The sequence below is a fragment of the Pseudophryne corroboree genome, chromosome 3, assembly GCF_028390025.1.
Source record: "Pseudophryne corroboree isolate aPseCor3 chromosome 3, aPseCor3.hap2, whole genome shotgun sequence".
In the NCBI taxonomy this organism is placed as follows: Eukaryota; Metazoa; Chordata; class Amphibia; order Anura; family Myobatrachidae; genus Pseudophryne; species Pseudophryne corroboree.
Window position 1 is genome coordinate 376981866 of NC_086446.1, and position 13580 is coordinate 376995445.

The window sequence follows — 13580 nt, forward strand, 5'->3', positions numbered from 1 at the left end:
ACTTACCACGGCTGCGTTTGACAGCATGGAAGTTGAGCGCCAGATCTTAGCTTGTAAAGGTATTCCAGGAGAGGTCATACCTACTCTCCTCAGGGCTAGGGAGGAGGTTACGGCGAAGCATTATCACCATATTTGGAAGAAGTATGTTTCCTGGTGTGAGTTTAAGAAGACTCCTGCGGAAGAATTTAATTTGGGGCGTTTTCTCCACTTTTTGCAGGCTGGTGTGGATGCAGGCCTGAAGTTGGGCTCCATCAAGGTGCAGATTTCGGCATTGTCTATTTTCTTTCAAAAAGAACTGGCTGCCCTCCCAGAGGTTCAGATGTTCGTGAAAGGAGATGTGCATATCAATCCTCCATTTGTGCCTCCTGTGGCCCCATGGGATCTGGACGTGGTCTTACAGTTTCTCATGTCTTCCTGGTTTGAGCCTTTGCGTAAGGTTGAGTTGAAGTTTCTCACCTGGAAGGTAGTCATGTTGTTGGCACTGGCTTCTGCCAGGCGGGTGTCTGAGTTGGCGGCCTTATCTCATAAAAGGCCGTACTTGGTCTTTCATTCGGATAGGGCAGAATTGAGGACTCGTCAACAATTTTTACCAAAGGTGGTCTCCTCGTTTCACATTAATCAACCTATTGTGGTACCGGTGGCCAGGGATGCTGGGACAGTTCCAAGGTCTCTGGATGTTGTGAGGGTGTTGAAGATCTATGTCGCCCGTACGGCGGTTGCCAGGAAAACTGAGGCACTGTTTGTCCTGTACGCTTCCAACAAGATTGGTCATCCTGCTTCAAAACAGACTATTGCATGCTGGATTTGTAGTACGATTCAGCAGGCTCATTCTTCGGCCGGATTACCGGTGCCGAAGTCGGTGAAAGCCCATTCTACCAGGAAGGTGGGCTCGTCTTTGGCGGCTGCCTGGGGCGTCTCGGCTTTACAGCTCTGCCGAGCGGCTACTTGGTCGGGTTCAAACACTTTTGCCAAGTTCTATAAGTTTGATACCCTGGCTGATGAGGACCTTGCGTTTGCTCAGTCGGTGCTGCAGAGTCGTCCGCACTCCTCCGCCCGGTCTGGAGCTTTGGTATAAACCACATGGTCCTTTTGGAATCCCCAGCATCCTCTAGGACGTAAGAGAAAATAGGATTTTGGTGCTTACCGGTAAATCCTTTTCTCCTAGTCCGTAGAGGATGCTGGGCGCCCATCCCAGTGCGGACTGTTTCTTGCAGTGTTCTCTTGTCGGTTCACTTAGTTTATACACGGGTTGTGTATTTCTGGTTTCAGCTTGTTGCTGTTGTTTTTTCATACTGTTATCTGGTTTACTGTTACTCCGGTTGTACGGTATGGTTGTGGTGTGGGCTGGTATGTTTGTAGCCCTTAGTTTACACAAAAATCCTTTCCTCGAAATGTCCGTCTCTCCTGGGCACAGTTCCTATAACTGAGGTCTGGAGGAGGGGCATAGAGGGAGGAGCCAGTTCACACCCAGTTTAAGTCTTTTCAGTGTGCCCAAGCTCCTGCGGATGCCGTCTATACCCCATGGTCCTTTTGGAGTCCCCAACAACCTCTACGGACTAGGAGAAAAGGATTTACCGGTAAGTACCAAAATCCTATTATTGCTGATTAATTATAGTGTCATATAGTGTGTGTTTTCTAGATGGCATGATTAACTAAGTATCTTAGAATATACATCATATCAGAGGTGTAATTATTTGCTTTGTTTTGTAACTAACCAACCCCCTCATATTTCCTTGTTAAAAAAATGGTTTTATTGAAGCAATAAATGTTACAAGAAAGATCAAATTAATATCAACAGTTTCTGGCATTCCATATTCTTCATAAGGAAATTAAGTAACTGGGAATGTTATCAAATATACAATACATTAATCTTTTTATAGGATACAGTACAGTGATTTATAAATACAAGAGAGAATCATGGAAGTTACATTGTACATGCTGAGAAGACACTAATTATATGTCACTAGGACTCCTTATCCAAGGGAGAATTGAATAAAAAGATTTAAAAAAAAAAACAACTACTAGTAACTAAATGGCTCCTGCAGCCCTTAGTTATAGGATCATATTTCCTTTTTAATGTAACAACGAGTGACATAAATGCTGCACTTGTGGTCACACCTCCTAATCACACTGTCCCCCCTCCCCCTCCCCTTTGATCGGTATCCGTTTGGCAGGTCGTCACTACTTAGGTCGACAGTCATTAGGTCGACCACTATTGGTCGACATTGACATGGTCGACATTGTCAAATGGTCGACACATGAAAATGGTCGCCACATGACAGGTCGACACGTGAAAAGGTCGACATGGCTTTAAAAAAACATTTACTTTTTCATACTTTATGATCCACGTAGACTACGACTGGGAATAGTAACCTGTGCTGAGCGCAGTGGTAGCGGAGCGAGGAACCTTACCCACAGCATGCAAGGGGACGCAGTACACTAATTGGGGTTCCTGGTCATGTTACAGAAAAAATGACTCCAAAAACAAAAATCTGTGTCGACCTGTCCCGTGTCTACAATTTTTATGTGTCGACTATTTGCCCATGTTGACTATGCCCAACAAAACCAGGTACAGAGAAGTGCACCACCACTCAGTGCTAAATTATGCACATAAGCTCATGAAAAAGGTACATTCAATGTGAGTGCCACTCACCTAGTTTAACTGATTCTGCAAATAGGGATCATTGATTCCAATGGATAAGACTTTGACAGTGTTCGGCACATTCATTTTCAAATTGATTGCTGGGAAGAACTCAGAAATGTGGCATGTCTCATTGTTTTGCAGCTGTCTGACCACTCAGAATGCATTTGTATGTACGGTCAGTCCTTTTTTCATAAGGGCCAACAAACCATGCAGTTTGCTCCATTCATTAAGCAGAAAATGCAGCTCAGAAAGGCTAGATCACCGGTGCAGGGATAACAAGTGTGTACAAGCACAAATACTTGCCTCACATGGTTCTTCTTTTGTCCATTGGGTTTGTTTGCAGCTTAAAATGTTTACTCATAAATGTCCAGCGGTAAGCAATACACTGTAACTGCTTTAATGGCACTAATATGATATAGTTATATATTGTGTACTCATACTGTATATGTCTAGCTTGTGCTTTGATAAAAGCTATTTGTCAAAAGGTAAAAATTCAGTCCATGTGTTGTGATCTTATTTAATGCTTGTGGACATCATTATCCTTTGATTATATTGACCTCATATCCACTCCATGTTTTTTGCTAGTTGCACAATGCTGGTCCAGGCACTGTCCATGTCAAGTTCGTTGTCCAAAGTCCTGAGAACTATGAAGATGACCTATTCCTGTACCCATTGCTTTTGAAGACTGATAATAATATGCGGTGTACCAACCTTTCAAACATCAATTTTCTACAGGTCACTTGAACATCTTTGTTCTGTCCTTATCCTAAAGCTTGTTACCTTGTCAGTTTCATCTCCTATTTCCACATGATATAAAGGAGTCTGTCAAAGTGAAACATTACTGTAAGGTTCCACAAATTATCATGTGCATTATTCATTGTGTTCTATAAATTTCCGGATCTTTCCAGCAAACTGAAACTCCCTAATATTGCCTCAAACCTTGAGATTCTCTCATTCCTTCATGTTTTTATTTTATTTTATTTTTTATTGCTCTGGACTGTAAATGCCAAATAATTGACATAGGTTTGCCATCCTTTTGTTAATACCCATTCTTACATTGAAATATAATGATCCTTCACTCTTCTCAGCTGGACCTCATGGGGGTAACTGAAGCACCTGTCAACTACAAGAAGTCAGATGGCCGTAAGCTGAGTAAGAGAGACGTGGCAAGAGGTGAACAGGTCACTGGGAGCAGAGAGAGTGGGAACCAAACCTCCAAAGCAATTGGTCCCATCCTGGTGGTAAATATAGATGGCAAATATCGGAACACAGTATTCTTCCTATCATATAAATGAGTACTGGAACTGACACTCTAAAAACTGAAACTAAACAAACCAAAGAAATGCAATTGTAAAAGAAAATGGTCAATTGTAAATGTATCATGATCTACACATACAGTAGATTCTATAATGTTGCACTGTGGTCATTGGAAGCTGCTATAGTGAAATATTCCTGTGTTTTTAGAAAGAAAATTAAATTTAATGATAATGAAGATGTTTTCCATTAAATTCATCACGTAAACAAACATAGGATGACTTGTACATACACGGTAGATTACATTGCTGCTAAAAGACAATTTACCATGGGCTGATGCCATATGAATGGGATGGGTATCAATGCTGGCAGTTGAAATGCCAGTGGTCAGAAGACCAACCGTGGCATCCCGATGATGAGATTCCCGACAGGGGCTAGGTAAGTATACTTACCTTTCCCCAATGCCCCCCTAACTCTAATCCTGCCTTTCCGCACCCTAACCTCCCACCCAACCCCCTCCCCCACCCACCCCGCAGCCTAACCCTCTCAGGTGGTGCCTAGGCTTAACCCCCATTCCCACAACCTAAACCTATCCCTCCCTCCCACGCAGCCTAACCCTCCTTGGGGGTGCTTAAACCTGAACACCCCCCCATCCCCGCAGCCTAACCCTAACCCTCCCTTGGCCAGAACTTTACTCTAATCCTCCCCCACAGCCTAAACCTAGCCCACCCAAGCTTACCTGTCCACAACCCGAGCAAACCTTTGTTCGGGATTCCGGCGTCGGGATTTGGACTGGATCCCACATGAAGATGGTGTCAGCTGCTAATGCCAAACTCCACAATGTTTTGCACAGGGCTGCACACAGACATTTGCGTGACGGGGGCGAGTTGAGGTGCCATTGCTGACATTTTCACACAGTTGTAAATGCATACTTTGGGGTTCATGGCTAATTGAATCGATCCTTAAGCATATCTAAATAAGGGTACTTAGTAAGTAGGACTGACCAAATTAAACAGCCTGAAGGAGATCTCATCCATATAACAAATAAACACTGTTCTTTCCAACTTAAATGTAATGGCATCAAGTGGTAATCTTCTGGGCTAATTATCAGTAAGTTGAACGCAAACTGATTGCCTTGTATGCTTGGTAATAAATGCAAATATTTGGCTGTATTCAGAGTTAGCTGCATTTATGCAACGGCACCACTCAAATCTACAGTACTCATACACGTAGCTGTCATCTGGTTCTGGCCAGGATTCCGGCGGTCAGCATCCTGACGCCGGAATACCGGGCGCAGAATGCTAGCGGGGAGGGGGGCGAGCGCAGCGCCACAGGTTCTATTCGAACTCTATGGGTGTCGTGGACGCCCACGAGTGGGAATAGTCCCTTCTAGTCGGCATGCCGACCGTCGGTCTTGTTAGTGTTCGGGGTGCAAGAGGAGGTTATGTGACCGTCTGTCACATAACTACATAACTACATCCCCTGTCATCACTGTTAGTGGATTGCCACCAGCACTATCCTTGGTGTAAGAAATCAAAGCGGACTTGTGCACAACTTTGAAACCGTCCCAGTATGTGCAGTAAGTAAAGATACAATCAGTTGCAGAAGTCGCACTGCATTTCAACAGCAATTAATCTTAATATCTACAAGAAAAGACTGGTGCCCAACACTGCCCAAGTAATTCAGTGCCGGTCCTTTAGCAGCAGGCGCTCTGTAAATACAAATTCAGCCATGATGGGCTGCATAAACCCTCAGAGACCTCATCTACAGTAAGTAAGACCATACAGTCGATGACGTGAATGGGAAAAAACAAACTATTGGCTAAATTTTTTTTTTTTTTTTGTGTGTTTCAGAATTGTAGTGATTCACGTTGCTGGCAAATAGAATGTTTCATACAAAATATGGAAAAGGGGGAGAGAGCAACAGTGAAACTTCAATCTATTCTCTGGGTGTCCAGCTTCTTAAAGGTGAGAGAAGGTTTGGCATCCCTGCTACCATCTACAACAATGGTGAGCAAGTAGCAGCTCAGAGGCTACATGCAGGTCTCAATGGGGTCACATATCGCATTACAACAAAGTATAAACATTTCCCAAGTACCTTCTAGTCTAGTGGCCGTGTGAGAAGGGTATTGATGTAACAGGTTAGTCTGAGGTTAGATGGTTGTGTCTGCTTACCAGCTTCACTACTCAATGGGGGTCATTCCGAGTTTATCGTAGCTGTGCTAAATTTAGCACAGCTACGATCATTCACACTGACATGCGGGGGGACGCCCAGCACAGGGCTAGTCTGTCCCACATGTCCATGCTGGGCCACCCTCCGCAGAAGTGAAAAGGCATCGCACAGCAGCGATGCCTTTACACTTCAAGAGTAGCTCCCGACCAGCGCAGCTTTAGTGTGCTGGCCGGGAGCTACTCGTCGCTCCCCAGCCCGCAGCGGCTGTGTGTGACGTCACGCAGCTGCCGCGGACCGCCCCCCCCCCCTCCCCCAACGGTACAGCCACACCTGCGTTGGCCGGACCACTCCCCTAAACGGCGGCTTATCGCCGCCGTCCACTCCCCTCCCGCCTAGCGACCGCCTCTGCTTCAGAGGCGATCGCTAGGCAACAACGGCTGCCATGCGCCGGCGCACTGCTGTGCCGGTGCATGCACAGTTCCGACCCGAATGCTGCGCTGCGAGAAACTACAGCGAGCAATCGGGTCGGAATGACCCCTAATAACAGGGTATTCTATTGTTTGCTCTGTCTTGGCCCTTCCATGCTGTAGCTCTGATCTTATAATGTAACCTGCTGCTTATCCACAAAGGTAATTTGTGTTCTCCTTCTGGTATAAAGACCACTCACTAGTAAAACCTCTTGATAAATGCCCTGTTCTACAATGCTAATTGAGAACAATGATCTAGATAGAACAAGACTGCAAACATTTGATTATTAATGGTTTAGTATGCTTGACTCTAGCGCCTGTAATAGTTCAGAAAGCTGACTAAATAGCTGCAGTTGATCTTAAGAACATTATGGGGTAAATTTACTAAGGTGTGAGGTTTTTTTTTAGAACTGGTGATGTTGCTCATAACAACCAATCAGATTCTACTTAACATTTATCTAGCTGTCTCTACAAGATAATAGATAAAATCTGATTGATTGCTATGGGCAACATCACCAGTTCTAAAAAAAACTCCCACCTTAGTAAATTAACCACATTGTCTGGTCCTTAATTTTCCCTTTCCCACCACGCAGAGACCACAGCAGCAGATCACTCTACGTTCCCGAGGGTACTTCGAGGTGATGGGTGTTCCTTACAGAATCCAGCCTGCAGCCTTGATAGCTACCGAAACATTTGTAAGTTATTTCCTTTTAGTTTATTAGTATTTATAATTCAAACTGAGACAAATCCCTCAAAAAGTCGAAGTAGGGCAAGACCGTAACAGATAATCTGACATGGTCCAGATTATTATAAATACAAGTTAGGAAAGTATTCTGTTATAGGACAGGGATCCATATGAAAGGTTGACAGTACTACGGTCGACCACTCTTGATCGGCATGCATTAGGTCGACTTGGACAAAAATGTCGACATTGTCAAAAGGTCAACATGGCAATTGTTGACACAGGAAAAGGTCGACATGAGTCTTTTACAAAAAAAATTAAAGTTCAACTTTTTAATACCTTAACATTCACGTGGACTATGATTAGGAATAGTAATAGTGAAGCAAGCCATGCAATGATTCACACCCTAAGGGACACCCACAGATTACAGTATGCTTCTGTTACAGCAGATTTTTTTGTTCCTTTTGTAAAGTCTCCTGTTTGTGCAATAAAGATACAGAAGTACAAAATCACACATCTCCTGGTGTCCCTGTACGAATCTAAACCTTAATCAAGGACTCAACCCAGGTGTACCACCCAGGAGGAAGCTAGGGTTGTCCCACATAGAAGTAAAAGGTGAGGTGGGAGTTGAAAGGTTGGATTTAGAAATATAAGCCCATATTTTCAATGCAAATCTAAAGGGCCCCATACACTAGAATTGTAATGCCCGATTTCATCCAATTTCGGGCATTCAGGCTGATATATCGGGTGAAATCGGGCATTTTGGAGGTGTATCCGATCTGATCCAATGCGCGTTCCCGTGAGGGTCGGATCGGCTCCCCTAGATCGTTAGTGCTGCACTCGTGATATGTTGGTTCCCGCAGGCATGGCTGGGATAGCATACGATATATCGCATGCAAAATGTACCAAATCGTATGGAACCACAGCCGGGAAGCTCCCGGGAGAGTTCAAGGGAAATCGCCTCCGACTTCAGCCTCAGACATATCGTTGTAGTGTATGGGGCCCTTTAGTATTGGCATGCAATTTAAGATGGAGAGTATGTGAGGTTTGGCAAGAGTCCAGAGGGATTAGAGGTAAGAACTAGAAAGTTGATTTCTGTTTCTCCAAAGTAATAGTATTATGCGGAGCAAAAGTCACTGCCATATGTGCTAGATGGGTACACTAGTAGAATGGTATCATGAAATCCATTAATGCCTGCTCTAAAGTGTTTTTGAGACTCATTTGTTTATTCCTTGGAGGTTTCCCATACCATACAGATTTGGAAAGGGGTTGAGTATTAGAGATTCTGGTTTTGTCAAATTTTGTATTCTGATACTTTGTTATAATAATCATCAATATGTTTATCAAGGTTGTGTGAGAGTGAGGAGTACATTGGTGATCTGTAAATTATTTTATTGCTGTGTTTAGGCGTATAAAAGTATAATTGCCCAAAATGTAAAATCTGGCATTTTATGTTGCTCACAAAATATGATAAAATAAACAGTGGTCTCTCACCTTTTATGCCCTGCTTCTCCAGTCCTGCAGATCCCACCGAAGATGCCAACAGTCCACTGTTGGGATTCTTTCTCCTACGAAGATGTTATTGATTCTTACATTGTGATTGATATTGATATCCCCCTGTGCATTCTGAGGTGTCCTGTGTTAAGCAAACATACACTGCAGACTGCAGTCCTACATATTATCAGTGAGAATTGCTGTCTGACCTAATTTACAAAGCTCTAAAGAGTGTAGCTTTTCAGACCTTAGCCCTGATAGCTAATGCACATTGAGTAGAGCATCAGTAAAGAGAGATCATCTGATCCCTCCCCACCAACCTCCATGATCCTCCCCTCCCTACTATTGTAATCTTTTGGCCTAATGGCTGTGCTTGCACAGAGGTAGAACCCAGCAGTAAATTGATAGTTATTGCAGACCCACTGACAGGTTATCCTGGCAGAATTGTATCAATAACCTGGCAGTCATCATCCCGACGGTCAGAATGCCATCAGTGGCATCCTGACAGAATAATGATGGATCCCGGTGAGCATTTTAACCTTTACCCCAAGCCTAACCTTCCCCTCCGGCAGCCTAACCCTAATCCCCCCTCAGCCTAAAACACTGTAAATTAAACAAATCTCATTACTTCCACTTTTTTAAACCATTTTTAAAAACCATGATGAACAATAAATATTTTATTTCAATAATGTTTGTCTTTTTTGCCATTCTATTTACTACTGATACTGTGGTGCCTATAATGTTCATTTGCGGCATAATAAACCTTTATCACCAAATGTACTTGTTTGCCTTCCAATCCAACAATATCATTAGTTCTAACTGAATTACTAGATATCATGTATCTGAATGGGCTGGGTATGTGTGACCGGCAGTCAGGAGACTGCTTCTCACAATACTGACGCTGGGATCCCAGCTGTGAGATGGCAGGCGAGGGGCGAGCGCAACAAAGCCCCTTGCGGACTCGCTGCGCTCGCTACACAGTGGGCTCGTTGGCTGGCTGTGCTCGCCACAGGTTCTATTCCCACTCTATGGGTGTCGTGGACACCCACGAGTGGGAATAGTTCCTGCCGGTCAGTATGCCGACCAATGGGATTCAGAGCGAGCGGGATGTAGTGGTCGTATTGTGACCGACAGTCTCCTGACCGCCGGTCACATAACTACATCCCATTTGAATACGGTGTAAGAAGTGAAGGCAGACAATTTGTGGTCTGGATCAATATTCAGCCTATTAGTTCTATAGGGATTAACCCTAATAGGGATTGTGATGGAGGAAGAAGAGGACAAAAGGGCTCTGTTTTGTAAAACAAATTGCATAAATGCTATATTCCACTTACTCCTGTCACCTCTATCTGTTTCCTGTCATAGGCTGACACTGTGGTTCAGTGGGTGAGTCCTGACGGGCAGAAAGAAATTCCTATGTGGTGGATCATCCTTGGTATCCTTGGGGGGCTGCTAATCTTGGCATTGCTTATATTTGTCATGTGGAAGGTGAGTTGAAAAATGGGTGCCATCCCTTGCTGTGTTTTTTTGTTTTGTTTTTGTTCCCAAGGCAACCAGTCTAAAGGGACCCATACACTAGAACGATTATGCCCGATTTCAGCCCAATCCGGGCATTCGGACAGATATATTGGGTGAAATCGGGCATTTTGGCTGTGTATCCGATCCGCGGCCCTGTGAGCATCGGATCGGATCCTCCAGATTGAATGTGCTGCAAATTCACTCTGGTCCGACCCCGCAGGCGTGGCTGGGATCGCCCAGGATCGCCCAAGATACATCGTATGCAAAAGGACAGCATATGATGTATCTTTGACGATCCTGCCACCTGGGAGGCTGCCGGGGTGTTCGCCAGCGATCGCCTGCGACATGTGAGATGAACATGTCGCAGTAGTGTATGGGCCCTATAAGAAAGCAAGCACGAGCAATGATTTGTTATATCCTAAATCTGTTTCTGATTGTATAGGTTGGATTCTTCAGAAGGACACGACCACCGACAGATGATCAGGAAGAGTTAACCAACCAGTAAAGGATGACCTGCTCTTAATAATATACAAAAGTAGTTTTTTATTGTTTCGTTTATTATTATTATTACCACCAACACCAGCTAGTCACATTTTATCCACTAACTAGAAAATAAAATGTAGTATCCAACAGAGCTGTCATCTTTTACATCCATGCAGAACATAGCTATGATATGTGTATTCGTTTTTTGTTCATTAAAATAATAGTTATTTTAGCAGAGAGGTTAGAGTTTCACACCATGATCATGTTGCTTGAAAAGTAGCCTCCTATTTGCCACTCCAGCAGATCCTGGAATGGAGATACATTGGCCAAATGTGAGAGGCTTGGCAACATGGTTTGTGTCATTACAGCCCCACACTGCAAATATCAAAGTTTGTTATAGAATTTCCTTTCTAAAGTGTACCTGTCTGCTAAGGAGTGGAGGATTTAACAATACCCAGCCTTATGATCTACTTGAGTTGTAACTAGTGATATCACCAAAGCAGGAATCAATGAGCTGCATTGTTTAAGCTTTCTCTTGCATAGGCGTTTAGACCCAAAAATGCCTGCCTCAGTTGTGCATAGCCCATTAGCCAGGTAACACTCTACTGCAGTGATTTTCAACCTTTTTCAACTCGCGGCACACAGATAAGAATTTTAAATTGCCAAGGCACACCATCAGTGCGCCACGGGAAAAAAACACATTGGCCCCCACAGTAATTAAAAAGACGTGATGCCGCTGTTAGTATACTGACAGCCAACATGCCGTTTGTCAGTAAAACATATCTATTCCTTAATAATGCCACACACTGTTCCCCCAGTAATTTCACCACACACTGTTCCCCCAGTAATTCCACCACACACTGTTCCCCCAGTAATTCCACCACACACTGTCCCCCCAGTAATTCCACCCACTGCCCCAATAATAATTGCTGCTGTCCACATCCCTCCTCTCCTCCTCTCTCTCTCCCCCCCCCCCCCCCCCCCATCCCCCCAGTGATTCCAAACATTGCTGACATAAATAAATACATTTTTTATTTTAAATGTAAAACCTGCAGATGTAAAGTTGAGATGGCAGCATGGATGGAGCTGCAGTGGCCAGTGGACGGACGGGCACTCCAAGCAGGAATGAGACGTGGAGTGGCCAGCGGGCGAGCAGGCACTGCAGGCAGGAATGAGACGTGGCGTGCGTGACCTATGAGTTACGCACGCGGAAGTGCACACTGCACAGCGCTGCCCGAACCGGTTATTGATTGCAGCGGGCGGCGGGTCTCTGGCTGGCAGGCGGCAATGGATATGTCTGGCGGGCAGCGGTGGTGAGCATCTCTGGCTGGCCGCAGCACACCTGGAGGCCGCTCACGGCACACTAGTGTGCCGCGGCACAACGGTGGAAAATCGCTGGTCTACTGTTTTGATTAAGGACTTTTATAGGTATAATGCAGATGGGGGGGGGGGGGGAGCGGGTATGAAAAGAAGAGTTGTAGCTCGATTGTTACAGTATGTCATTTGCATCAAGTGGGCGTGGCAATGTATATGATGCTAATTTTGTCATCTTGCTCTTGTCCCTGTAGTGTTCAGTGGCGCGTTCACTGTGGTGGGCAGAGCTTTAAGATGCTTTACAGCATGACTTGACAGATAAGAAAGTGCCTGTGAAGATATCAGGTTCCAAATCACTCAAGTTTGGTGGTAGATGAAAAACCTACCGGGGTTTATTGACAGAATAGGTTCTAACACAGTTCAGCACACTTCTGTAATCCAATTCCACATGACAATTCCCACCACAATCTCCTGACAGACCATTACTTCTTAGTCTCGGAGTCTCTTCTAGTCACAGGAAATGAGGCATAGCTATATTGTCACAACCCTCATTTTCTCACAGTGCCCTAGATAAAGAACTGGTTGCTCCCTTTCTAAGGAGTATCACCCAAATTTTGGAGTCTTCCAGAGTTTTACAGAAATCCTACAACTATGATTTTAATAAATGTATGAGTAAATAAATAATAAAGTATTTTAAAATAAAGGATTGTTTTGTACATCTGTGGTAATCATGGAAATGCCTATAATGGGGTAACCTGAGGCAGCTAGATTTCTGCTGCGGGGTACACAGGGCTCCACAGGGAATGACATTGGGGTGTAGAGTAGGATCTTGATCCGAGGCACCAACAGGCTCAAAGCTTTGACCTTCTTCCCAGAATGCCTAGCGCCGCCCCCTCTATAACCTCGCCTCCGTGCACAGGAACTCAGCTTTGTAGTTGGTGCCATGCAGTAAGCAGGCATACAACAGGGGTAGTGGCGCACCCAGGGGGGGGGGGGGGTTCCGAGCACCCAGAAACCCCCCTCCACTAAAAAATAAATTTTTTTTTTTTTTTTTTTTTAAGCTGCATGAGTATTATTAATGGCTGTCTAGCGTCCTCTGCAGCCTGCTGTCTTCCTGGTGGCACTTGTAAGAGCAATAAAAGTTTATTTTAATTATAGTACATATATATATTTCCCTCATGTGCTTATCCATTCTTACTTTAATAATCTTCAACTGCATCAACTCCAGCAGTCTTCGGCCACCTGATACTTATTCCAGTGTCATCGCACATCACTGGTATTTACCCTGTACTTGTCCTATACTGTCATCAACTGTAAGTTGCTGTTTTCCTGTTTGATTATTCATGTACTCTGTAATTGGGTGCTGCGGAACCCTTGTAGGTTGTATGCATGTTTAACATGCTATGTATATGTGTATATGTATGTGTGTCTGTATGTATGTATATATGTGTGTGTGTGTGTGTGTGTGTGTGTGTGTGTGTGTGTGTGTGTGTGTGTGTATATATATATATACACACACACACACACACTAGTTTTACGGACCCAGCATATG

General features: G+C 44.3%; 1 protein-coding gene across 1 annotated transcript in view; it reads left to right on the top strand.

The window, feature by feature from the left end:
• The window catches only part of ITGA2B (integrin subunit alpha 2b), a 131615-nt gene extending 118919 nt beyond the window's left edge, over positions 1-12696 (top strand). Inside the window, exons 25-30 of the mRNA XM_063963177.1 lie at positions 3230-3379; positions 3733-3885; positions 5752-5865; positions 7131-7232; positions 10079-10201; positions 10674-12696. Coding sequence (XP_063819247.1) covers positions 3230-3379; positions 3733-3885; positions 5752-5865; positions 7131-7232; positions 10079-10201; positions 10674-10736 — 705 coding nt within the window. The 3' untranslated portion in view covers positions 10737-12696. The remainder of the gene's footprint in view (positions 1-3229; positions 3380-3732; positions 3886-5751; positions 5866-7130; positions 7233-10078; positions 10202-10673) is intronic.
• The last annotated feature ends 884 nt before the right edge of the window (positions 12697-13580 follow it).